The sequence below is a fragment of the Trachypithecus francoisi genome, unplaced genomic scaffold (genome assembly GCF_009764315.1).
Source record: "Trachypithecus francoisi isolate TF-2019V2 unplaced genomic scaffold, Tfra_2.0 Lachesis_group11, whole genome shotgun sequence".
In the NCBI taxonomy this organism is placed as follows: domain Eukaryota; kingdom Metazoa; phylum Chordata; class Mammalia; order Primates; family Cercopithecidae; genus Trachypithecus; species Trachypithecus francoisi.
In genome coordinates, this window is record NW_022681456.1 from 98686108 (window position 1) to 98712597 (window position 26490).

The 26490-nt window shown below is 44.8% G+C and overlaps 1 protein-coding gene across 9 annotated transcripts in view; it reads right to left on the bottom strand.

Annotated features, from left to right (window-relative positions):
- Positions 1 to 9331, bottom strand: part of DNM1L (dynamin 1 like) — a 59356-nt gene extending 50025 nt beyond the window's left edge. For 6 of the 9 annotated variants that reach the window (XM_033222462.1, XM_033222458.1, XM_033222457.1 and 3 more), the window contains exon 1: positions 9065 to 9325. In XM_033222462.1, coding sequence (XP_033078353.1) covers positions 9065 to 9325 — 261 coding nt within the window. Of the gene's footprint in view, positions 1 to 9064 lie in introns of all 9 variants that reach the window. The other 3 variants (XM_033222461.1, XM_033222459.1, XM_033222464.1) reach the window with 3 other exon arrangements.
- Positions 9332 to 26490: the final 17159 nt, after the last annotated feature.

Genomic DNA, 26490 nt, shown 5'->3' on the forward strand with positions numbered 1-26490 from the left:
CTAAAATTAGTTTAAAGGTGATGGAAAGGCCAGGTGAGGTGACACATGCCTGTAACCCCAGCAATTTGGGAGGCCGAGGTAGGCAGATCACTTGAAGCCAAGGAGTTCAAGACCATCCTGGGCAACATGGTAAAACCTCATCTTTACAAAAAATAAAAAAATTAGCCAGGCAAGGTTGCACATGCCTGTAGTCCCAGATGCTAGGGAGGCTTAGACAGATGGATCGCTTGAGCCCAGGGGATTGAGGCTGCAGTGAGCCGTGGTCATGCCACTGCACTCCAGCCTAGGCAAGAGAGTGAGACCCTGTCTCAAAAAGAAAAGAAAAGTTTAAAGTGATGGTTGTGCAACTCTATAAATATGCTAAAAAAAAAACACTGAATTACACATTGTAAATGGGCAGATGTTATGGTATATAGAGTATATCTCAATAAAGCTGTTAAAAAACAAAATAAAGGAGAATGACTTCTTAAACAATATACAAAATGTACAAAACCATAGAAGAAAAGATAATTCAACCACAATAAAATAAAACTTTTCCTCATAGAAAAAATTCAGGGAAAACATTTGCGATCTATAAGTAACTGGTAACCAAAATGTATAAATAACTCCCACAAATCAAATTTTTAAAAATACCTAACAGAAAATAATGTGCAGAGATATGAACAAAAACTCACAAAACAAAACCTCAAAGGGCCAAGAAACATAGTAAGATGCTCACACTCACTAGTAATCAGGAGGATGCAATAGAAACCACAATGAGGTACCAAAAATTTTAAATGTGACTATACAAAGTACAGATATAAATAAACAAACTTAACTCTGTTGATGGAAATGTAAATTACAGCCATCCTGAGGAGCAATAGCAATATCCAATAAATATACCCTATGATCTGGCAGTTCCACTCCTTGATTTCTTAGAGAAATTCTCAAACATGAGACATTTATATGAATATCCACAGTACTGCTGTTTACAAAAACAGCTATAGCAAACACTGGGGAACATGCAAATTTCAACAGGATATATTCCTATAAGGGACCATTATATAGCAATATAAGTGAACAAACCGGGATTATATGTGTGTATATAAATTTCACATGACTGTGTAAAAAAAATATATACAGATTACAGCTACTTCATGATTGATAGTGAGTGGAACTTCTACTTACATATGTCCCTATTACCCTGTGAAAATGTACAAATATCTGAAATGTAAAAATGAGCCTCATGTTAAGATGGATGGGAAGGACACTGTGACTGGTTCTGTGTGGAGTTTGGTAGCACTGTGATTCATTTGATGCTTCTACAAACCACAAAAAAACTATACATTAGAGAAATTATGGACTCTGTGTTCTCATGATGACTAGTTAGTTCTGAAGTACCTGGACATTACCTGAAGACTTCATTCTTGGAATAGAAGATGACATTTTATCCCTGACTCCAATGGAGTTCAAATGTGAATAAAATGATATGAACTGCTTTGGTCATTTCAGAATTAGACTGAGTCACTTCTTGGAAAATACAACTCCTAAACCCCAGTTTAGGTTGCTGTAAAAATAAGTATCATCTACCTAATGGGTACTCATGGTGACTGACTTTTGGAGACTCCAGAATGCACCAAAACAAACAAACAAACAAAAAAATTCAATACATTCAAACCAAAACTTTTAACATGTTGTCTCTATTCCTGAGATCCCAGCGGGACTTCTTGGAGCCTGTGCTTAACTTGATCTCTCTGCTTAGATTTTAATTAATTTTGCTTAAATGTAAATCTTATTCTATAGAATGGAATGAGCAACATTTTAAAAAGTTGAAATATATATCACCACCCAAAAAGAAAAAAAGAGAAAATGGTTATAGTATGAATGAATACAGAATTTTATAATCACAAGTTCCCTAGGAACTCTAAATTTTAAACATCTCTCCATGCAATAACATTTACTGTGACAAATTGGAAGTCTAATGCCAGTCTGATTCTCTTTCCCGTGTAAGAAAGCTTTTTTCCCCCTACTATTTCAATTTAGAAGCTTGTAGTATTTCTTTTAATATCAGAAATTTAACCAGGGTATGTCTCTTCTCTCAATATTTACGTGCAGCAATTGAGACCATCCTGGCCAACATAGTAAAACCCCATCTCTACTAAAAAAACACATATTAGCCAGGCGTGGTGGTGGGTATCTAAAATTAGCCGGGCGTGGTGTTGGGCGCCTGTAGTCCCAGCTACTTGGGAGGCTGAGGCAGGAGAATGGCGTGAACACGGGAGGTGGAGCTTGCAGTGAGCCGAGATCGCGCCACTGCACTCCAGCCTGGGCGACAGAGCGAGACTCCATCTCAAAAAAATAATAAAAAAATAATAATAAAACTGTTGAGAAGGGCGTGCAGAAACCGGAACCCCAAACGGGGTGTGAAGTGGTGCAGTCACAGCCGGGCACGGCAGCTCACACCTGTAATCCCAGCACTTTGGGAGGCTGAGGTGGGTGGACCATTTGAGGTCAGGGATTTGAGACCAGCCTGAGCAACATGACAAAACCCCGTCTCTAACTAAAAATATAAAAAGTAGCCAGGCAGTAGTGGTGCACACCTGTAATCCTAGCTACTCGGGACGCTGAAGCAGGAGAACGGCTTGAGCCTGGGAGGTAGAGGCTGAGGTAAGCCAAGATCGCGCCACTATACTCCAGTCTGGGCGAGAGAGTGAGACCCTGACTCAAAAAAAAACAAAAGGTGCAGCCACTATGGAAAACAGTTTGGCAGTTTTTCAGAAAGTTAAACATAAGAATTATCATATGACCCAGCAAGTCTACTTAGGTATATACTCAAGAGAATTAAAAACACACATTCACACAACTTGTAAATGAATGTTCACAGCAGCATTATTCAAAATAGCCAAAAAATAGAAACAACCCAAAAATCCATCAATTGATGAACTGATAAACTGTGCTATATCTATACAATGGAATATTTATTATTCTGCCATGCTACATAATGGATAAATCTACAAAACATTATGTTGAGTGGCTCATGCCTATAATTCCAGCACTTTAGGAGGCCGAGGCAGGCAGCTCACTTGAGGTCAGGAGTTCAAGACCAGCCTGGCCAACATGGCAAAACCCCGTCTCTACTAAAAATACAAAAAAAGTAGCTGGGTGTGGTAGCACACGCCTGTAATCTGGGCTGAGGCAGAAGAATCACTTGAACCCAGGAGGTGGAGGTTGCAGTGAGCTGAGGTCATGCCACTGCACTCCAGCCTGAGCAACAGAGCAAAACTCCATCTCAAAAAAAAAAAAAAAAAAAAAAAATTATGTTGAGCAACAGATGCCTTGGCACAAAAGATCAAATCACATATTATAGGATTCCACTAATGTGAAATATCCCAAATAGGCAAATCCACAGAGACAGAAAGTAGATTAGTGGTTGCCAGTGATTCCTGCTTTTTCCAGTATCATGCATTTTAAAACCCAATGATCAAATTAGGATCTAGGAACCATCTGTATCAGAGTTACCAATGGTCCCTCACCCACGTCGGGCTTATAAAATCTGTCAGAAGTTGGGGGAGGACAAAACGAGGGTGACTGCTTAGGGGCAGGAGTTTTCTTTTTCAGGTAATGAAAATATTTTGGAATTACACTATGGTGGTACAATTTTGTGAGCATACTAAACACTGCTGAGTTTTGTATACTTTATAATGGTGAATTTTGTGTTATATGAATATTTCAGTATTTTTAATGTTAAATTTTTTAAAGCTGATTTGGAAATTAGTAATTAAAATCCAAATTATTGGCTGGGCATGGTGGCTCATACCTGTTATCCCAGCACTCTGGGAGGCTGAGGCAGGCAGATCATTTGAGGTCAGGAGTTTGAGACCAGTCTGGCCAACATGGTAAAACCCTGTCTCTAATAAAAATACAAAAATTAGGCCAAGCGCAGTGGCTCACGTCTGTAATCCCAGCACTTTGGGAGGCCGAGGCGGGTGGATCATGAGGTCAGGAGTTCGAGACCAGCCTGACCAACATGGTGAAACCCAGTCTCTACTAAAAGCACAAAAATTAGCCAGGCGTGGTGGCGTGTGCCTGTAATCCCAGCTACTCAGGAGGCTGAGGCAGGAGAATCACTTGAACCCGGTAAACGGAGGTTGTAGTGAACAGAGATCGCGCCACTACACTCCAGCCTGGGCAACAGAGCGAGACGCCGTCTCAAGAAACAAAGAAAAAAAAATAGCCAGGCATGGTGGTGGGCACCTGTAATCCCAGCTACTCAGGAGGCTGAGGCAGGAGAATCGCTTGAACCCAGGAGGCGGAGGCTGCAGTGAGCCAAGATCACGCCACTGCACTCCAGCCTGGGCAACAAGCGGAACTCCATCTCTAAAAAAATAAATAATAGCCGGGCGCGGTGGCTCACGCCTGTAATCCCAGCACTTTGGGAGGCCGAGACGGGCGGATCACGAGGTCAGGAGATCGAGACCAGCCTGGCTAACACGGTGAAACCCCGTCTCTACTAAAATACAAAAAAATTAGCCAGGCATGGTGGCGGGGCGCCTGTAGTTCCAGCTACTCGGAGGCTAAGGCAGGAGAATGGCGTGAACCTGGGAGGCGGAGCTTGCAGTGAGCTGAGATCTGGCCACTGCACTCCAGCATGGGAGACAGAGCGAGACTCCGCCTCAAAATAAAATAAAATAAAATAAATAATAAAATAAAATAAAATCCAAATTATTTTTAGGCTGGGTGCAGTGGCTCACACCTATATTCCCAGCACTTTGGGAGGCCAAGGCAAGCGGATCATTTGAGCCCAGGAGTTTGAAACCAGCCTTGGTAACATAGTAAGGCAGCGATTTTAAATTTTTTTTTAAAAAATTAGCCAGGCATATTGGTGCGTGCCTGTGATCCCAGCTACTCAGGAGGCTGAGGCGAGAGGACTGCTTGAACCCAGGAATTCGAGGTTACAGTGAGCTATGGATTATGCCAGTGCACTCTAGCATGGGTGAAAGAGCCAGACCCTCAAAAAATAAAAATCCAAATTGTTTTTCCTTTTACATTTGTCTGAATTACTGAAGATGGAATGCTGAAATCACTGAAATAAAAGAAAAAGCGTAAAGTACATTACTAGGAACACTAAGCCAGAGTCTCAGGTTAATGTCATCTGTATTCAGATACCTATATTGAGTGGTAGTTTAGATTACATACCTGGATGGCTCCCCTTTCCAATTCTTAATTTAAGAAATAGGATTAAATTTCCCAAGTTGAGTCACAAAAGTTGTTTTAAGTCTTATCTCCTCTACCTGCAAAGTACACCATGGTCTAAAAGTCTCATCAGACTTCTCTCTCTCCCCACTATGTCTGTTCATTTCACAGATGGTCCCTACTAGCAAAAAAGAAAAACAATTTATTTAGCTAACACATAAAACATGTGAATGATTGATAGCTGTAAACATGAGTCCCTCACCTCCACTCCTCCAAGTCCCTAGCCCCCAAATGCGTCTTACTTGGGCATTTCATAAAAACAAAGTTTAAAACATTTAGAAGTCAGCAATGTTTGCCTGGGAAGTGATATATTAGAGCAAGAATGCCACCAAAGTCAGCCTGGTACTGGATGGTAGTATGCCATAGATTCAACTTCCCCTAATTTTCCTGCTTTTTCCAGTATCATGCATTTTAAAATCCAATGATTCACTATGTTTTTCAAATTAGGATCTAGGAACCATCTTTATCAGAATCACCTATGGTCCCTCACCCACCTCAGGCTTATTAAATCAAAATCTCTGGGGATAGAATCCAGGAAACTTATTTTCAAAGTGATTCTTTGGCCAGGTGCGGTGGCTCACACCTGTAATCCCAGCACTTTGGGAGGCTGAGGCAGGCGGATCACCTGAGGTCGGGAGTTTGAGACCAGCCTGACCAACACGGAGAAACTCCATCTCTACTAAAAATACAAAATTAGCCGGGCCTGGTGGCGCATGCCCGTAATCCCAGCTACGTGAGAGGCTGAGGCAGGAGAATCGCTTGCGGCCGGGAGGCAGAGGTTGCAGTGAGCCGAGATCATGCCATTGCACTCCAGCCCGGGCAACAAGAGCGAAACTCCATCTCAAAAAAAAAAAAAAAAAAAAGAACCCAAACTCAAACCCAAAGTGATTCTTAATACACACTCGAGTCTGAGAATCACTGTTCCAAAAAGTTTAACAAGATAGAAACTGAAGCCATTTAAGGTATGGATAATATGTAAGATAGACACTACACTTGTAGTTGTTTTTTTAATTTTTTTAAGACACAGGGTCTCATCTGTTGCCCAGGCTGGAATGCCATTGCAGAATCATAGCTCACTGCAGCCTAAAACTCCTGGACTCAGGCAGTCTTCCCAAGTAGCTGGGACTACTGGCACACGCCACACACCATAGTACCTGGCAAATTTAAACCTGTATTCTGAAGACATGATTACTGCCGATAGGTTTACTAGGCAGAACTAAGTACAAAACACTTATATGTCTGGAATTCACTCACTACAACTACTCCATTAAATATAAATGTGAGGTATATATATGTTACATAATAGCAAACAGTAAAAATGGCAGACATCACAAAGTAATGGTGTACTAGTATCCATACCAAGAAGATATTCTTTTTCCCCAACACACTACAAAAAAGGCGGTGGGGGGGCGCGGCGGTGTGGGGAGAAAATAGTTTCTATTCTCTCTCTCTGCTGGGGTGCAGTGATATGCACTCCTGCACACACCTCAGCCGCAACCTCCCAGGCTCAGGTGATCCTCCCACCTCAGCCAGCTAAGTTGCTGGGACTACAGGTTCACACCACCACACTCAGCTAATTTTTGTATTTTTTGTAGAGATGGAGTTTCCCCACGTTGCCCAGACTGGTCTTGAACTCCTGGACTCAAGTGATCTGCCTACCTTGGATAATTTCTATTCTGTATTTCTTCTGTACTTGAGTAAAAGACTGATTATCAGTTAATAAGAACGTAAATGGAGATAACCCTCATTAAATCAAGCAGAAAAACTGACCTCTTGAGAAATGTCAAACATCAACATGCAGATACAGCATATCAGTATCAGCATATCAGTCAGTACTAGGATGCTTTCTGCACGTTAATGGCTTTCAGAAGGATGGGATCTTTACTTTTCTCTCCTGCCACTCTGTATTTTGCCAACAGGTTTACCGACCGAAATAAACTCTATTTTGTGTAAAAAGAAAAAAGTATTGATTTTAAACTATGCTGACACACTATATCCCTAATTCTTTTACTTCTTCATTCTTAAAAAGCACTGAGAATCTCTTTTACAAGTATATGGAAAGTTTGTAGTGTGCAGCTAGGAGACACTTCTGAGTCACTTACTATCAAAGACTCAATTTATATTATCTCTAATTCTTTTTACAAAAACTGGTTTTTGATGATAAAAGTACCAGTGTTTTAAAACATTACGTGGTTAGAGTGAGCAATATTTATTCAAAATATTTACAGAGCACTTACTACATGTCCCTGACTGAACAAAATTATGTTCAATAAAAAATATTCCTTGTAATTTATGTTTGATGCTTCTGAGTCTCCAAACATTACAAATTTTAAGTGTTACAAACACTAGAATATGTAGGCAAGATTGAGCAGAATCTTTCCCAATCCTATCGCAGACCAAGGAAATGTGTTTCTAAAACAATTTCTATTGCTTCAACTATTTAAAAGCCAAGCAAACAGGCCGGGTGCGGTGGCTCACGCCTGTAATCCCAGCACTTTGGGAGGCTGAGACGGGCGGATCACAAGGTCAGGAGATCGAGAACATCCTGGCTAACATGGTGAAACCCCGTCTCTACTAAAAATACAAAAAATTAGCTGGGCGTGGTGGCGGGCGCCTGTAGCCCCAGCTACTCGGGAGACTGAGGCAGGAGAATAGCGTGAACCCAGGAGGTAGAGCTTGCAGTGAGCCTAGATCGCGCCACTGCACTCCAGCCTGGGCGAAGACTCCTTCTCAAAAAGAAAAACAAACAAAAGCCAAGCAAACAAACGAGTACAGGATGTCTATAGTTTCCAGTGTCTGGATAGCCACTAATACTTTGAACATTAAGTTCCTTCTCATAATATTTATACCCTATACTATGTACCTCATGGAAAATGATGGGGAAACCGTCACCTTCCCAATAGAAAACATACTATTAAGAAATGAAGGCACTTAAAATCAGTATACTAATTTCTAAAATCCGTTTCTCTGAACTCTAATCGAAGTCCTATAATTCCTAGGTCAATAAAAGCAGCAGGCAGAGAAAAGGAAACTTATACTCCTCTGTCACTCTAGAAATAACATTTATTTCCTCAACATTTCTGCATTAAAAAAAAAAAAAAGAGTTAGCTATGAGAAGACCGGAGAAACTGATGCCCAATTTAGGTCACGATCACAAAACTGTGCAAGACAAAAACCACAGCCTACGCAGAAAAATCGGATATTCCTTCCCAACACCCGCAGAACTCTAGATGCACGTTTTGTTTTGTTTTGTTTTGTTTTTTAAATGCTTATTCGGCGTTCTCGAGACCTGGTGGGATTACACTGCAGGAAAACACTGGCGCTCACGCACGGTAGCGTCTCCCAGCCTCAACAGCGCGATTCCAAAACTAACTCCGCAGTCCCTGGGCAGGGCAAGGAGAATAAAATACCCGTCGAACGAAAGCCAACCGAGATGGGAACAGCCAACCCACCGAGCCCAGCGCGGCCCCGAGTGCCCCGCGCGTCCCCCAGGTGCCCTTGGAGGCAGCGGTAAGCGGACGAGGCCGCGCCCGGTCCCAGCGGACTTCAGTTCCGCCCGCCGGCCCATCCTTCCCTCTCCTGCCCCCGGGACCCGCCGGGCCATCCAGGCCCGCCGCGCCGGCTCCGCCCCTGGCCGGGCCCCGGATTCTCCGCCTCGATGCAACGCTGCCCCGGGCGGGCGGGTGCGGTAGAGCCCGGAGAGCCCTGGGACCCCCAGCAAGGCCCTCCTCCCACAGGCCGCAAAGGCTGGCGTGGGAGTGGGCACTGCCGCAGCACCGACCAGGCCTGCGGCCAGGGTCTGTCCCGAGCGAACGCCGCCTGCTGCTCTCACCTGCGTTCCCACTACGACGATTTGAGGCAGCTGGATGATGTCGGCGCCCACCGTGTTGAAGACGTCCTGGAGCTTGTTAATGACAGGAATTAGCGCCTCCATGACTCTGAAAACACGGGGCCCCAGTGCCCGCCGGCCGCGGCAATGAATGGGGCCGGGGCCCAGAGTTCGCCTCCTTCCTCCTCTCCTCCTCCCTCTCCTCGGAAGCCGGCACCCATTGGACCGGGCCCGCCAGCTACCTGCCCCCTCCCGGCAGGCCATGCGCTGCGAGGGAGGTGAAGAGGAGCAAGGCCTGCTGGGAGTTGTAGTTCTGGCGCGGAGGAACGCTAGTGCCCACGGCTTCCAGGAGGCTGCGCGGGCACCGGCAGGCCCTTGCCTGGGGCTGGGATGCTGCGCGGGCTCTGGTCAAAGGCTAGCAGCGGGCGGGGAGCGCAGGAGGAAAACCATACATTTATGCCTGTCCTCAAGGCACGATGGATGTGACAGTGCCGGGTGTGAATATGTGTTAAGCACAATGATGTGTCTCAATTATCCAATGTCACTTCCTTATGAAGACACTTTCTCTGGAAGAACGGGTTGGAAAGGCTTAAAGAAGAGCTTATGGCCGCAGACAACCAAACTGGGTGCAAAAAAATCTGTACGCTGATACTAGAATGTGTGGGGTGTTATTTTGCAAAAATACAAAAACCAGCCCAGGTTAGAATACGCGGGTTCTCCAGGGGTTTCGTAAAAAAAAAGCAAACAGGCCGGGAGCGGTGGCTCACGCCTGTAATCCCAGCACTTTGGGAGGCCGAGGCGGGTAGATCACGAGGTCAGTAGATCGGGACCGCGGTGAAACCCCCTCTCTACTAAAAATACAAAAAATTAGCCGGGCGTTGTGGTGGGCGCCTGTAATCCCAGCTACTCGGGAGGCTGAGGCAGGAAAATGGCACGAACCCGGGAGGCAGAGCTTGCAGTGAGCCGAGATCGCGCCACTGCACTCCAGCCTAGGCGACAGAGCGAGACTCCGTCTCAAAAACAAACAAACAAACAAACAAACAAAACGCGTGTTCAGGACCGAGCGCGGTGTAATCCCAGCACTTTAAGAAGCGGAAGCAGGAGGATCGCTTAAGCCAGGAGTTCGAGACCAGCCTGGTCAACAGAGGGAGACCTCATCTCTACAAAAAGAAAAAAAAAAAAAAAAAAAAGCAGGAGTCCGAGCAGCGTGGGAGAGGTGTTCATGAAAAAAAAATATTAAGAGTATTGGAGTTTTACAGGGGAAGCTAGGCATTTATTATCGATATTGTGTATAAACCTTTATTTGCTGTGGCCTGATTCCTGGCAAAGTAGACATCTGATAACTGCCTTACTCGCTCTTTGCTCATACTGTTCTCTTTTTTTTGAGACAGAGTCTGACTCTCACCCAGGCTGGAATGCAGTGGCGCAATCTCAGCTCACTGTATCCTCCTCCTCCTGGGTTGAAGCGATTCTCCTGCCTCAGCCTCCTGAGTAGCTGGTATTACAGGCACCCGCCACCACGCTGGGAAAATTTTTGTATTTTTAGTAGAGACGGGTGGGGGGTGGGGTTTCACCATGTTAGCTCCAGGCTGGTCTCGAACTCCTGACCTCAAGAGATCCACCCGTCTTGGCCTCCCAGAGTCCTGGGATCGCAGGCCTGAGCCACCATGCCCAGCCCGTACTGTTATATTTATAAATGTTGTTTTTCTTTTTAGACAGATAGTATCCCTCCCTCCTCTACTCCAAACCTCCAAAGATTTCCTATCTCAAAGTAAAAGGGTGACATTTGAGTAAAGAATTAAAACAGGTGAGGAAAGGCCAGGCACAGTGGCTCATGCCTGTAATCCCAGCACTTAGGGAGGCCGAGGCAGGTGGATCACTTGAGATCAGGAGTTCAAGACCAACCTGGCCAATATGGTGAAACCCCATCTCTATAAAAATATAAAAATTAGCCAGGTGTGGGGGCATATGCCTGTAATCCCAGCTACTCAGGAGGCTGAAGCAGGAGAATCGCTTGAGCCCACGAGGCAGATGTTGCAGTGAGCCGAGATCCTGCCATTGCACTCCAGCCTGGGCAACAAAGCAAGACTCCATCTCAAAATAAATAAATAAATAAATAAATAAATAAATAAAGCAGATGAGGAGAAAGCCCCCCTCCCACCTACTTTATTTTTCTCCATTGCACTTATCTCCTTCTAACATACTGCATATTGAACTTGTGTACTATCTTTATCCCCTTGCTAGATTATCAGCTCCTAGAAGACAGGGATTTTTGACTCTTTAAATCATGATGCATCCCAGTCCTTAGAATGTGACAAACAAGACAGTAATCATCTCAGTCTCCTGAGTTTACAGTCTAACACAGGAGACAGGTGATGACACCATTATAACTGGGTAAGGTACTATGACTGGTTGTGTTATGGAAAGCATAAGAAGAGGCCAGATGCAGTGGCTCATGCCTGTGATCCCAGCACTTTGGGAGGCTGGGATGGGCAGATCACTTGAGGTCAGGAGTTCAAGGTTAGTCTGGGCAACATGGCAAAACCCAGTCTCTACAAAAAATACAAAAAAAATTAGCCTGCCTGTCATGGTGGTGCACGCCTGTGGTCCCAACTACTTTGGAGGCTGCGGTAGGAGGATCACTTAAGCCTGGGAGGTGGGGACTGCAGTGAACTGTGATCATGCCACCGCACTCCAGCCTAGGTGACAGAGTGAGGCCCTGTCTCAAAAAAAAAGAAAGAAAGAAAGAAGGAAGGAAGGAAGGAAGGAAGGAAGGAAGGAAGGAAGGAAGGAAGGAAAGAAAGAGAAAAGAAAAAAAAGGAAACATAAGAAGAGCACTTTTTCCAGTCAGAGCAGGAGGATAGAGGTTCGAGAAAGACTTCCTAGAGGTTACTAAATTTAATCTCCATGAGGACAAGGACCACCAGCAGTAGTGGAAGTTGTGCACTACGCAACTCCAGTGGGTGCTATTCACCTGCTTAGCTGTACACAATTGCTGCGGGGAACATGCTTGATTTGTTCAGCAGGACAAATGGCAGGTGCCTAATAAATATTTGTGAACAAACGGATAAAATAAGCTAAGACCTAAAGATCCAATAGTGGTGTTTTGGCATCTTGACAGATTTTGTGAATATCTTCTGTTTGATTGTTTTCAAAAAAAAAATTGCAGAGATAAAATAAGACAAAAATTTCGGAACTCCAAAAAACAGTTTTATTCCAAGTCTCTTGACTTTCTAACAAATATAATACTGCATAATAGTCAGATATTACCCACTTTGCTTCTCACCCCTCTGTTGATGGAGCTTTCGTTTTCTTCTAAAGAAAAGAGAAGGCGGGGTGCAGTGGCTCATGCCTGTAATCCCAGCACTTTGGGAGGCCAAAGTGGGCGGATCACCTGAGGTTGGGAGTTTGAGACCAGCCTGACCAACATGGAGAAACCCCGTCTCTACTAAAAATACAAAAATTAGCCAGGCATGGTGGTGCATGCCTGTAATCCCAGCTACTCAGGAGGTTGAGGCAGGAGAATTGCTTGAACCCAGGAGGCAGAGGTTGCAGTGAGCCAAGATCATGCCATTGCACTCCAGCCTGGGCAACAAGAGCGAGACTCCGTCTCAAACAAAAAAAAAAAAAAGAAAAAGGAAAGAGAAAATTGTGAGCAGTCTCTACTCTTCCTAACAAGAAAAGACAGACAAAAAAAATATGAAGCAGGCTCATGGTAAAGCTTCATGGGCATACTCAGTAACTGCTTTAAAGGACTGAGGTGTCCTGGAGCAAAACTGATAGAACTACAGCTGTTTTTCCTTTATATGTGGCAACAATGGATGCAGTCTTTTCCTATTTGCTAATGACAAAATTAGAAAAGCAAACTTACATATATTCCAGAAAGTAAAATATAATGGATGCTGCATGCCATTATATGTTTTCATTTAAATTATAAATTACCTTTTGGGATGGAACATCCAGAGTCTTTTATTAACATGCATCTTTTTCTAGAAGGGAAAATGATCATGTGACCAGTGCTCAAAAGTCTTCCTATCACTAACACCACCAATCAGTCTTAAGTAGGATTGTCCAGTAGCTGTCTAGACTCTAGAACATTGAGTTAATCTGGCACAGAGGAAAAGAAACAGGAAATGATAAAGACTTGAAAGTGGCTCCAATTTGGTAACTTAAAAAAAACATAAGGTAGGATACACTGTGCACAGTGTGTTTCACCAGAAGGAAAAGAAAAGCCGATTTGGGGCCAGGCGTGGTGGCTCACTCCTGTAATCCCAGCACTTTGGAAGGCCAAGGTGGGTGGATCACTTGAGGTCAGGAGTTCAAGACCAGCCTGGCCAACATAGCGAAACCCCATCTCTACTAAAAATACAAAAATTAGCCAGGCATGGTGGCGTGTGTCTGTAATCCCAGCTACTCGGAAGGCCGAGGCAGGAGAATCGCTTGAACCCGGGAGGCAGAGGTTGCAGTGCACCAAGATTGAACCACTGCAGTCTGGGCAACAAGAGCAAAACTCCAACTAAAAAAAAAAGAAGAAGAAGAAGAAAACAAAACCAATGTGAGTTCTCACGTTTTACGTTCAGAACCAATAAATGGCTAAATGGATTTCCCACAAAAAAGAATCTTTGCTCATCTAGGAATAATGTGTTCTTCAGTGGCTTCCTGTGGAAATCACATTAAACCATTATCGGACATTGTCTCAAAAGGCCTTTAAAAAAACCTCTTTTCGGCCGGGTGCAGTGCCTCATGCCTGTAATCCCAGCACTTTGGGAGGCCAAGGCGGGCAGATCACAAGATCAGGAGATCAAGACCATCCTGGCTAATACAGTGAAACCTCGTCTCTACCAAAAATAGAAAAAATTAGCCGGGCAGGTGGCATGCGCCTGTAATCCCTGCTACTTGGGAGGCTGAGGCAGGAGAACTGCTTGAACCCAGGAGGCAGAGGTTGCAGCGAGCCAAGATCACGCCACTGCACTACAGCCTGGATGACAGAATGAAACTCCATCTCAAAAAAAAAAAAAACACAAAACAAAAAACACCTCTTCTCCTTCAACCATCCTTCTCTCATCATAGCTTTATGATTTAGGCAGGATAATTTAATTGCAAGTGACAGAAATTTAACTCTGAACTAACTTGCCTCAAAAATGACTGGAATGGCTGGGCGCAGTGGCTCTGGCCTGTAATCCCAGCACTTTGGGAGGCCGAGATGGGCGGATCAGTTGAGGTCAGGAGTTCAAGACCAGCCTGGCCAACATCGTGAAACCTCGTCTCTACTAAAAACACAAAAACTAGCTGGAGGGGGTGGTGAGTGCCTGTAATCCCAGCTACTTGGGAGGCTGAGGCAGGAGAATTGCTTGAACCTGGGAGGCAGAGGTTGCATGAGCCAAAATCATGTCACCGCACGCCAGCCTGGGTGACACAGCAACACTCCATCTCAAAAAAAAAAAAAATGACTGAAACTAGGGGCTCAGGCAGAATCAGAGCTCTACATCTTATCACTACATCATCTATTTCATTCTCTCACGCAGTTCATTCCTGCGGAATGAGGTGAGTGTGCTGTGGTGGAGGCCTCAGGGGATCTCATTCCGCAAGCTGCCTCACAGCATATGGCCAGAGAGAACTGGGGAGGAGCCGAGACCTGGGACCCTGGTTTCTGCCTTGCTTCTCTAGGGTATTAGTTCCCTATTGCTGCCTTAACAAATTACCACAAATTTAGTGGCTTAAAACAACAAAAATGTGGCTGGGCGCGGTGACTCATGCCTGTAATCCCAGCACTTTGGGAGGCCGAGGCGGGCACATCACGAGGTCAGGAGATCGAGACCATCCTGGCTAACACGGTGAAACCCCATCTCTAGTAAAAATACAAAAAATTAGCCGGGCGAGGTGGCGGGCACCTGTAGTCCCAGCTACTCGGGAGGCTGAGGCAGGAGAATGGCGTGAACCCAGGAGGCAGAGCTTGCAGTGAGTCAAGATCGCACCACTGCACTCCAGCCTGGGTGACAGAGTAAAACTCCATCTCAAAAAAAAAAAAAAAGTATTGTTTTACAGTTCTATAGTTCAGTAGTCTCGCACAGGTCTCACTGGACTAAAATCAAGGTGTCACCAGGGCTGCAAACCCTCCTAAAGCCTCTAGCAGGGAATCCACCTCCTTGCCTTTTCTAAGGGCCCCTTGCGTTCCTTGCTGGTGACCTCCTTCTCTTCAAAGCCAGCAACGTTGCATCTCTTTGTTTTTTTGTTTTTTGTTTTTTTTTTTGAAACGGAGTCTCACTCTGTTGCCCAGACCGGAGTGCGTTATCTCAGCTCACTGCAAGCTCCGCCTCCCGGGTTCATGCCATTCTCCTGCCTCAGCCTCCTGAGTAGCTGGGACTACAGGCACCCGCCACTACGCCCAGCTAATTTTTTTCCTATTTTTAGTAGAGACGGGGTTTCACCGTGTTATCCAGAATGGTCTCGATCTCCTGACCTCATGATCCGCCCGCCTCGGCCTCCCAAAGTGCTGGGATTACAGGCGTGAGCCACTGCGCCCGGCCTGTCGCATCTCTTTAACTCTTCTGCTGTCATCAGGCCTCTGACTCCCAGAAAAGCTTCTCTGTGTTTAAGAGCCCATCTTTGTTTGGCCAACCTGGACAACCCAGGATAATCTCCCTGTCTCAAGGCCTGTACCCTTAATCACATCTCCAGAGTCTCTCCTGAGCCACAAAGTCCACAGGCTCCAGGGATTAGGACTTGCTGGAGGGCCTACTGCACCTGGGTAAGGTGATTGGTCTAGGGATGGACCTGCAGGACCATTTAGAATCCTTCTCTGAGAATTTCCTAACTTGAATTTGAACAAAAATATGTTCTCTCTCTGGTTATAGAACTGTAAGCACTTGAGTCAATGTCTCCAGAGATCATGTTTCCTATCCCAAGGAATAAATTGGTTTGCAAGAATAAACTTCTTTATTCACCTTGAAGAACTTCCCCAATTCAGTAACTTCCATATATACATATTTTTTTTCTTTCTTTTTTTTTTTTTTTTTTTTTTTGAGATGGAATCTCGCTCTGTTGCCCAGGCTGGAGTGCAGAGGTGCGATCTCGGCTCACTGCAAGCTCTGCCTCCTGGGTTCACGCCATTCTCCTGCCTCAGCCTCCCGAGTAGCTGGGACTACAGGCGCCCACCACCACACCTGGCTAATTTTTTGTATTTTTAGTAGAGATGGGGTTTCACCGTGTTACCCAGGATGGTCTCAATCTCCTGACCTCATGATCCACCCACCTCGGCCTCCCAAAGTGCTGGGATTACAGGCATGAGCCACCACACCCGGCCAACTTCCCCATATTTTTAAATGTACAGCACACAATATCAGAATTCTAATCCCCATTGTTAACCACACGAATTTCTCCATTTTTCTTTGTTGCCCTTTTCACACAGTATTATTGAACTATTATTTAAGTGCTTATTGTATGTGAGGCACAATACTAAGCATTTTATCATAGCCTCATGAAGTAGGTTTAGAGATGTGGAAACAGAGGCTCCAGGGATTGAAGTGAAGTAGTAAATTTACATAGCTAGTATGTGGCAGAGATGGGATGAAAAGGGGCTTTTTGGCAAACGTTTTCCTTTTTCTTTTTTTTTTTTTTTTTGAGACAGAGTCTCACTCTGTCGCCCAGGCTGAAGTGCAGTGGTGTGATCTCAGCTCACTGCAACCTCTGCCTCCCAGGTTCAAACAGTTCTCTTGTCTCAGCCTCCCCAGTAGCTGGGACTACAGGTGCACACCACCTCACCCAGCTAATTTTTGTATTTTTGGTAGAGACTGGGTTTCACCATATTGGTCAGGCTGGTCTCAAACTCCTGATCTCAGATGATCCACTGCCTCGGCCTCCCCAAGTGCTGGGATTACAGGTGTGGGCCACCATGCCCGGCGGCAAACTCTTAACCTCTACACATTCTGCCTCGTGTCTTCATTCCTTTCTTCATTAATTCAACACATATTGATGAAGTACTTGTTAGGCATATGGATCTTAGCCAGGCAATATATTTTGCTGGAGAGCAGGGAGGAACGGTGGATATGGCACTAATATGCCCTCCCCCTTCACCAACAGTGAGCTCACAAAGGGCAGAAGTGATTATCTTATTTAGCTGGTTTCCCCCACTACCCCGTATGAAGCTTGTTACATAATATTAGTCTACTGGATATGGAGTTTTCTTTTCTTTTTTATTTGGAAAATCTGAAATAACAAGGATGTAAGCGGCTCTGAATTGATATAATTGCAACCAGGATTGGCAATCAAATCTTGCCAACACATATGAGTCTGGCTTGGCATAGGACTCCTCATTAGAACAGGTGCCAAGTTACTTAGCTAGGGAGTAGCCTGGCTTTGTTCTAACTTAAAATCCCTAATGAGAGGAAGTTTATTTTGGATTAAATTAATAACTGGAAATTAATTGATCTTGGAAAAGGTCACTCAAACTATTTTTATCGCATGTGTCCAGTATCATTTTATGCCAACATTTTGACCATCAATCACAGCCAAGTTGCCAGTATCTGCACCTTCAAATTATAGTGGTTAGTGTGGATCTAATGTTAATATAAAATACACAGCTCTGTTGGGGAAGCCTCTTTGTCATATTTTGGAAACTGCCCATGTTTTGCAAAGATGATAAAGTAAACAGCTTTAATCAATTTGCTACTCCCTAGGCCTCGAACTTAACACATACTTTGTTAGCAGGTGCAGGAAATTGTCTGCAGATGGTGGAACTGGCCAGATGGTTCAGAAGCCAGAAATTGAATCTAGTGAGATACTGATGGACCATGAGAGGGCAGTGTGACAACACAATTAAGAGCAGTAAACAACAAACTAACTTGGGGGTTGAGATATGGTCCTGATTTCTTCCCTTTGCTCCACACCCACACCCCAAAGAACATAGCCCTTCTTTTTATCCTCCTACCATCAAAACGTGTGGCATATTTTAGTAACTGTTTGAGATAATAGAGTTATTTTATTTATATTTATATATTTTTTTGAGATCAAGTCTTGCTCTGTAGCCCAGGCTGGAGTGCAGTGGCACGGTCTCAGCTCACAGCAAACTCTGCCTCCTGGGTTCAAGAGGTTCTCCCACCTCAGCCTCCCAAGTAGCTGGGATTACAGGCGTGGGCCACTATGCCAGCTCATTTTTGTATTTTATTTTATGTATATATTTTTTTGAGAGACAGAGTTTCACTCTTGTTGCCCAGGCTGGAGTGCAATGGCGCAATCTCAGCTCACCACAACCTCTGCCTCCCGGGTTCATGCAATTCTCCTGCCTCAGCCTCCTGAGTAGCTGGGATTACAGGTATGCATCACTACGCCCAACTAATTTTGTATCTTTTTAGTAGAGATGGGGTTTCTCCATGTTTATCAGGCGGGTCTCGAACTCCTGACCTCAGTTGATCCACCTGCCTTGGCCTCCCAAAGTGCTAGGATTACAGGTGTGAGCCACTGCGCCCAGCTGTATTTTCAGTAGAGACAGGGTTTCACCATGTTGGCCAGGCTGGTCTCAATCTCCTGACCTCAGGTGATCCGCCCATCTTGGCCTCTCAAAGTGCTGGGCTTACAGGCGTGAGCCACTGCGCCCGGCAACGGTGATTTTAAATTACAGCAGTGACAACTGAAAATTATATGTTAGACGTCCCTGCATTTAAACAACTTCACCTGCCCCATTTCTCAAGCCTTCTCATTAGCCTTTTTTCTTTACAAGTCTACTCCAGGTTCTCAAATGTTGTTTGACATTCTTAGAAGCTTTTCATATCTCCCTTCTCTGTTTTTCTGTTTTTTTGTCTCCCCCACGCAAACTCAATTTGCTCATATTTTATGGTGAAGAGAAATTTCGCTTTTAGCCCTTGGTTAACTACTACCTTTGCAGATCTAAAGGCTCCCTAGTACACTATGACAAACAAAAGGGACGTCTACTCTGGGATGCAAGATCATGAGAAGCATGACGTGGTTCTGGACTTAATGGTTCTGATGACATTTTCCTGATTCTCAGATAACAGTCGAGATAAAAAGATCCTGAGAGCCAGCTGTTGCTTATGATAAATATACAGTAACATCTGGTGTACTGATTTTGTGACATTGTTCGGGAAGTAATTCCTGGATGTCTAGCTAACACCTGTTTTTCCCAGGCACTCTAACAGATTTATAAGCATCTAATTTCCCATATTAAATATCTTTCTGGCCAGGTGTGGTGGCTTACACTTGTAATCCCAGCACTTTGGGAGACCAAAGCAGGCAGATCACTTGAGGCCAGGAGTTCAAGACCAGCCTGGCAACATCGCAAAACCCCATCCCTACTAAAAATACAAAAATTAGCTGGGCATGGTGATGCACGCCTGTAACTCCAGCTACTGGAGAGGCTGAGGTTTGAGAATCGCTTGAACCCAGGAGGCAGAGGTTACAGTGAGCTGAGATCACACCACGGCACACCAGCCTGGGCAACTGAGCAAGACTGTCGAATGAATGAATGAATGAATGAACGAATGAATGAATCTCTTTTTATGTAAACTTGGTGGTGGAATATATTTGTTTCCTGGGGCTGCTGTAACAAAGTACCACAGACTTGTTGGTTTAGAACAGTAGAAATGTGTTGTCTCACGATTTTGGAGGCTAGAAGTCTAAGACCAAGGTTCCCAAGGATTGGTTCCTACAGTAAGATACAATGAATTTCTCTGAGTTTCTCTTCAAAAATTTAGTCTACTAACTTCCTTGTCTTTTGTTCTCAAACTCAACTTTCCTGTTCCTCCTTGCCCCTAGTTACTGTAAAACAGGCTACCCCTTTCCTATCAGCTCTAATCAATAGCTCATCTGTTCCCTTGGTTACCTGCACCCATTGTTCCCCCAAAACTGCACATCTCACATGCTCCACCTCTGTACCTCATGTCTCCCTCCCCTTCTATATTTAAATATATATATACAAGTAGCCAATCAAGTCAGCTCAGTAGCTAATCAATAGCTCATCTGTTCCCTTGGTTACCTGCACCCATTGTTCCCCTAAAACTGCACATCTCACATGCTCCACCTCTGTACCTCATGTCCCCCTCCCCTTCTGTATTTAAAAATATATATACAAGTAGCCAATCAAGTCAGCTCAGATTGTGCAGTCCAACCCCAGCCCATGGGGGAGGGACACAGAAGTAAAGATTGCATTAAAGATAGAAAAAATCCTGGTTTCCTTTGTTCTCTGTGCGTCAATCTTGATAGATGCAGGTAGCACCCTTCTGCAGAAGTAAATTGCCTTGCTGAGGTAATTAAACTTTTGCCTAAGTGCTAGTTTTACTTCGCTGCACCAAGCATTTATTCCTAGAACATTTTTTTTTTTTTTTTTGAGGCGGAGTCTCGCTCTGTCTCCCGGACTGGAGTGCAGTGGCCGGATCTCAGCTCACTGCAAGCTCCGCCTCCCGGGTTTACGCCATTCTCCTGCCTCAGCCTCCCGAGTAGCTGGGACTACAGGCGCCCGCCACCTCGCCCAGCTAGTTTTTGTATTTTTAGTAGAGACGGGGTTTCACCGTGTTAGCCAGGATGGTCTCGATCTCCTGACCTCGTGATCCACCCGTCTCGGCCTCCCAAAGTGCTGGGATTACAGGCTTGAGCCACCGCGCCCGGCCTCCTAGAACATTTTTATATCCAACACTACTGAGGGCTGTAAGGGAGAATCTGTCATGCCTCTCTCCTAGCAGTTAGCACTTGGTGACTTCAAGCATTTAATGGCTTGTAGCAGCATAAAACCCCAGTCTCTACCTCCATCTTCACATGGCATCTTCTTCGTGTGTGTGTGTGTGTGTGTGTGTGTGTGTGTGTGTGTGTTTATTTTTTGAGATGGAGTTTCGCTTGTCACCCAGGCGTGATCTTGGCTCACTGCAACCTCCACCTCCCAGGTTCAAACAATTCTACTGCCTCAGCCTCCTGAGTAGCTGGAATTACGGGCACCCGCCACCAGATCCAGCTAATGTTTGTATTTTTTTTTAGTAGAGACAGGGTTTCACCATGTTGGCCAGGATGGTCTCAAACTCCTGACCTCATCATCTGCCTGCCTGGGCTTCCCAAAATATTACAGGCATGAGCCACTGCGCCCAGCCTCTTCTTCCTGTGTGTGTTCACATCATCTCCATATACAGATTTCCTTCTTCTTCTTCTTCTTCTTTTTTTTCTTTTTTTTGATACGGAGTCTCGCTCTGTCACCCAGGCTGGAGTGCAGCAGCGTGATCTCAGCTCACTGCAACATCTACCACCCAGGTTCAAGCCATTCTCCTGCCTCAGCCTCCCGAGTAGCTACAACTACAGGCGCTTGCCACCATGCCTGGCTAATTTTTTGTATTTTTAATAGAGACGGGGTTTCACCATGTTAGCCAGGATGGTCTTGATCTCCTGACCTCATGATCTACTCACCTTGGCCTCCCAAAGTGCTGGGATTACAGGCGTGAGCCACCACACCCAACCCAGATTTCCTTCTATAAAGACACCAGTCATATTGAATTAGGGCTTATGCGAATGACCTCATTTTAACTTGAAAACCACTGTGAAGTTATCAAGTCCAACTCATAACAAGGAGAATGACAGATATTAGTAATTCCTCAAATATGTTCGCTGTATTCTCCAGCCTCCTTTGCAGTTGCGTTAGGGCTACATAACTAGTTCTGAAGTAACTGTGAGCAGAAGTGACGTGCATTTTTTTTGGACTAAGTCAGTGAAAAACCTTGCTCAACCCTCTAGATCTCTTCCCCTGCTTTGACAAAACTTGAACAAAACTTGAAGCCATGTACTGAGATCATGGCTTCTCAGTAAGCTCCGCCTCCCAGATTCACGCTATTCTCCTGCCTCAGCCTCCCGAGTAGCTGGGACTACAGCCGCCCACCACCACGCCCGGCTTATTTTTTGTATGTTTAGTAGAGACGGGGTTTCACTGTATTAGTCAGGATGGTCTTGATCTCGTGACCTCGTGATCCGCCCGCCTCGGCCTCCCAAAGTGCTAGGATTACAGGTGTGAGCCACCGCGCCCAGCCTCTTCCGCTTCTTATAAGGACACCAGTTCTATCAGATCAAGACCCCACCCTATGACTTCGTTTAACCTTAATTAACTCTATAAAAGCCATGTCTCCAAAAACAGTCACTATGGGAGTTAGGGCTTCGATATATGAATTTTGCGGGGGGAGGGGGGGCAGATTGGGGAAGACACAACTCAGTCCCTAGCAATATCATTAAATGAGTAATGTAAAATATAAAAAGCTCCTCACCTCTGATCATGCTCCCCAGATGGGAACCACTGTCAACATCTTTCTGTTCTTCATACTACTCACTGCTTCGGAAAAACATATAAATTAGAGCATACAAACATGTAGTTCTCTTCGATTTGACTTTTGGTGAAAAAAAGCTCCTTCTGGCCGGGCGCGGTGGCTCACGCCTATAATCCCAGCACTTTGGGAGGCTGAGGCGGGCGGATCACGAGGTCAGGAGACCGAGACCATCCTGGCTAACATGGTGAAACCGCGTCTCTACTAAAAAAATACAAAAAAATTAGCCGGGCGTGGTGGTGGGCGCCTGTAGTCCCAGCTACTCAGGAGGCTGAGGCAGGAGAATGGGGTGAACCCGGGAGGCAGAGCTTGCAGTGAGCCGAGATCACACCACTGCACTCCAGCCTGGAGGACAGAGTGAAACTCTGTCTCAAAAAAATGCTCTTTCTACTATAGGCTTTTCCCCTTCCACTTATTTAGATAGCTTCTATATCAGCACATAAAAGTCCCAAAATATTCTTTGCAAGAGCTGCCTAGTATTTTCTTGTAAAGATTATAATAATTTAGCAGTTTTTCTCTTGGTAGATTATAGATAGCTTTTAATTTTTATTATGGAAAATGTTGCAAAAAATATCCTTGTACATGTATATTTTCATACTTATGTTAGTATTTCAGTAGGGTAGATTCCTAGAAGCGAAATTGCTGAGTCAAAAGTTATGTATCTTTAAAATCTGAATAGGTATTGCCAGTTTGCCCTCCAAAAAATTGTGCCAGTTTACATTATAGCAAAAGCATACAGGAGTATATGTTTCCCCACACTCACCCTAGAGTAGTTTCACTATTTTTAGTTTTGCTAATTTATAGCTTACAAAGTTAAAGACATGTTTTAAAAAGCAATTATTTCCCCCCAAAAAGGAATCATTGTTCTTATTTGTATTTCATGATTGGAGAATTCTTGCATATTTTTTAGTATTTTTCTTTTTTTTTTTTTTTTTTTGACAGGGTCTCACTGTGTCCAGGCTGGAGTGCAGTGCCATGATCTCAGCTCCCTGCAGCCTCACCCTCCTGGGCTCAAGTGATCCTCCCACCTCAGCCAACTGAGTAGCTGGGACTACAGGTGTGCACCACCATGCTCAGCTAATTTTTTATTTTTTGTAGAGATGGGGTTTCACCGTGTTGCCAGGCTGGTCTTGAACTCCTGGCCTTATGTGATCCACCCACGTTGGCCTCCCAAAGTGCTGGGATTATAGGCATTAGCCACCACACCTCCTGGCCCAGTATTTATTTTTCTTTTTTCTTTTTTCTTTTTTTTTTTTTTTGAGACAGAGTCTCGCTGTCTCCCAGACTGGAGTGCAGTGGCGCGATCTCGGCTCACTGCAAGCTCTGCCTCCCGGGTTCACCCCATTCTCCTGCCTCAGCCTCCTGAGTAGCTGGGACTACAGGCGCCCACCGCCACGCCTGGCTAATTTTTTGTATTTTTAGTAGAGACGCGGTTTCACCATGTTAGCCAAGATGGTCTCGATCTCCTGACCTCGTGATCCGCCCGCCTCAGCCTCCCAAAGTGCTGGGATTACAGGCGTGAGCCACCAAGTCCTGGCCCAGTATTTATTTTTCTTTTTTCTTTTTTCTTTTTTTTTTTTTTTGAGACAGAGTCTCGCTGTCTCCCAGACTGGAGTGCAGTGGCGCGATCTCGGCTCACTGCAAGCTCTGCCTCCGGGTTCACCCCATTCTCCTGCCTCAGCCTCCTGAGTAGCTGGGACTACAGGCGCCCACCGCCACGCCTGGCTAATTTTTTGTATTTTTAGTAGAGACGCGGTTTCACCATGTTAGCCAAGATGGTCTCGATCTCCTGACCTCGTGATCCGCCCGCCTCAGCCTCCCAAAGTGCTGGGATTACAGGCGTGAGCCACCAAGTCCAGCCCCAGTATTTATTTTTCTATGAATTGCCTATTTATATTCTTTGCTCACTTTTTTCCCCATTACAATGATATTTCAAAACACTCATTTGCATGAGTTTATTGTATTTATTGTGACAAATATGCTGTGTTATATATGTTGCAAACATTTTCTCTCAATATCCCTTTGGTCCTTTAATTTTGATAATAGTATTCCTAGCTGTGTGGAAGTGAAGTTATAGGACCAAATCTGGTACTTAATACAGGGCATGTGTGTTGAGAGTTAGAAATCAGACTCCAAGAGTGAACATTGGACCAGGGCAGACACAAACCCTACAAATGCCTTCTTAGTGCCTAAGTGCAATGCTTACAAGACCTTATCTGAAATCAGCCAGCCTATTTGCCTGAATAAAAACTTCGAATCTTGAAGAGGAGATTTTAATACGTTTATTAGTGAGGCAGGAAAATAGGGTCTAGAGGCAGGGGGCCTACGGCCAATTCATGCTGACTTTCTAGAACGAAATCAAAAGGAAAACCCCAACTTTCCATACCTAAGTAACAAAAGGACCAGAGGCTACTCCCTTTGCAACCTCTCTCCCCCTTTTTTCTGCTCTCCCTTTACAACTCCCTTCCCCCTTTTTTCTGTGTGGCAGATGGAAAACTGAAAGTATGGTTTCAATTGAAAGCATGGTTTCAAATTGGTTGCTTTATGCAACCAATCAGAAGTTTGCATAGGAGTGTAACTTTGTAACTTCACTTCAGCCTCTGATTGGTTGTGGAAAGCAACCAATCAGACTGATTGCAGGCCACTACTTCATTAACTTTATTTTTATTTTATTTTGTGGCGACCGAGTCTCGCTCTGTCGCCCAGGCTGGAGTGCAGGGGCGTGATCTCGGTTCACGGCAAACTCTGCCTCCCGGGTTCAAGCAGGAGAGGCACACGCTGCCACGCCTGGCTAATTTTTTTTTTATTTTAGTAGAGACAGGGTTTCACTGTGTTGCCCAGGCTGCTCTCGAACTCCTGAGCTCAGGCTATCTGCCTGCCTCGGCCTCCCAAAGTGCTAGGATTACAGGCTTGACCCACTGCGCCCAGCCCACTACTTTATTTACATAGGGTGTACACAAAGTAACCAATGGGAAACCTCTAGAGGATATTTAAACCCCAGAAAATTCTGTAAGGGGGCTCTTGAGCCCCTGTACTCTGGCAGCTCCTACTCTGTGGAGTGTACTTTCGTTTTCAATAAATCTCTTCTTTTGTTGCTTCATCTTTCCTTCCTTTGTGTGTTTTGTCTAATTCTTTGTTCAAGACGCCAAAAACCTGGACCCTCTTCATCGGTAACATTAGTACTTGTGCTGAACCCTCTAGCCACCTTATTTATGCCTATGGGATCAACTAATGCCCAGGAGCTTTGGCTGAGACATCAGGACCTCCTGGATGGAGAGGAATTAAGAGAAGACTTGGTCTGCAGCATCAATCTTAAGCAAGCACTTGAAGGAAATTTAGAAAAATCTAAGTGGCTATGTATATCTATATATGCAATCAATTGTACTCACATATGATACCAAATATAGGTTTTCCAAAGGCAAAGAGAGTCAGGGGAACCATGAATAGGAAAATAAGAACACTAGGAATTGCATGGTATTAGAGCCTAAAGGAACATTAGGAATTTTCATCATCTTAAATTTTAGTCCAACTGTAGTATTTTACAAATGAGGAAACCAGGGCTCAGAGAGGTTAAATGTTGAGCTCAACTTCTCAGCTCCAGTTACTAGCAGAGAGAGAACCAGAACTCAGTTCTATTCATGCTCGATTTGACAGAACCTCCCTGATTTAGGAGTTCCTTGCATCTCTAGATGAAAAAAACAAAAACAGGCTGGGCACAGTGGCTCACAGGTATAATCCCAGCACTTTGGGAGGCCGAGGCAGGTGGATTACCTGAGGTCAGGAGTTCAAGATCAGCCTGGCCAAAATGGTGAAACTCCATCTCTACTAAAAAAACACTCAAAAATTAGCTGGGAGTGGTGGTGGGCGCCTGTAATCCCAGCTACTTGGGAGTCTGAGGCAAGGAAATTGCTTGAACCCAGGAGACGGAGGTTGCAGTTAGCAGAGATCGTGCCATTGCACTCCAGCCTGGGCAACAAGAGTGAAACTCTGTCAGAAAACAACAACAACAACAACAACAACCCACTGGGCTCAGTGGCTCACACCTGTAACCTCAGCACTTGTGGGCGGATCACTTGAGGCCAGGAATCCAAGATCAGCCTAGCCAACATGGCAAAACCCCATCTCTAC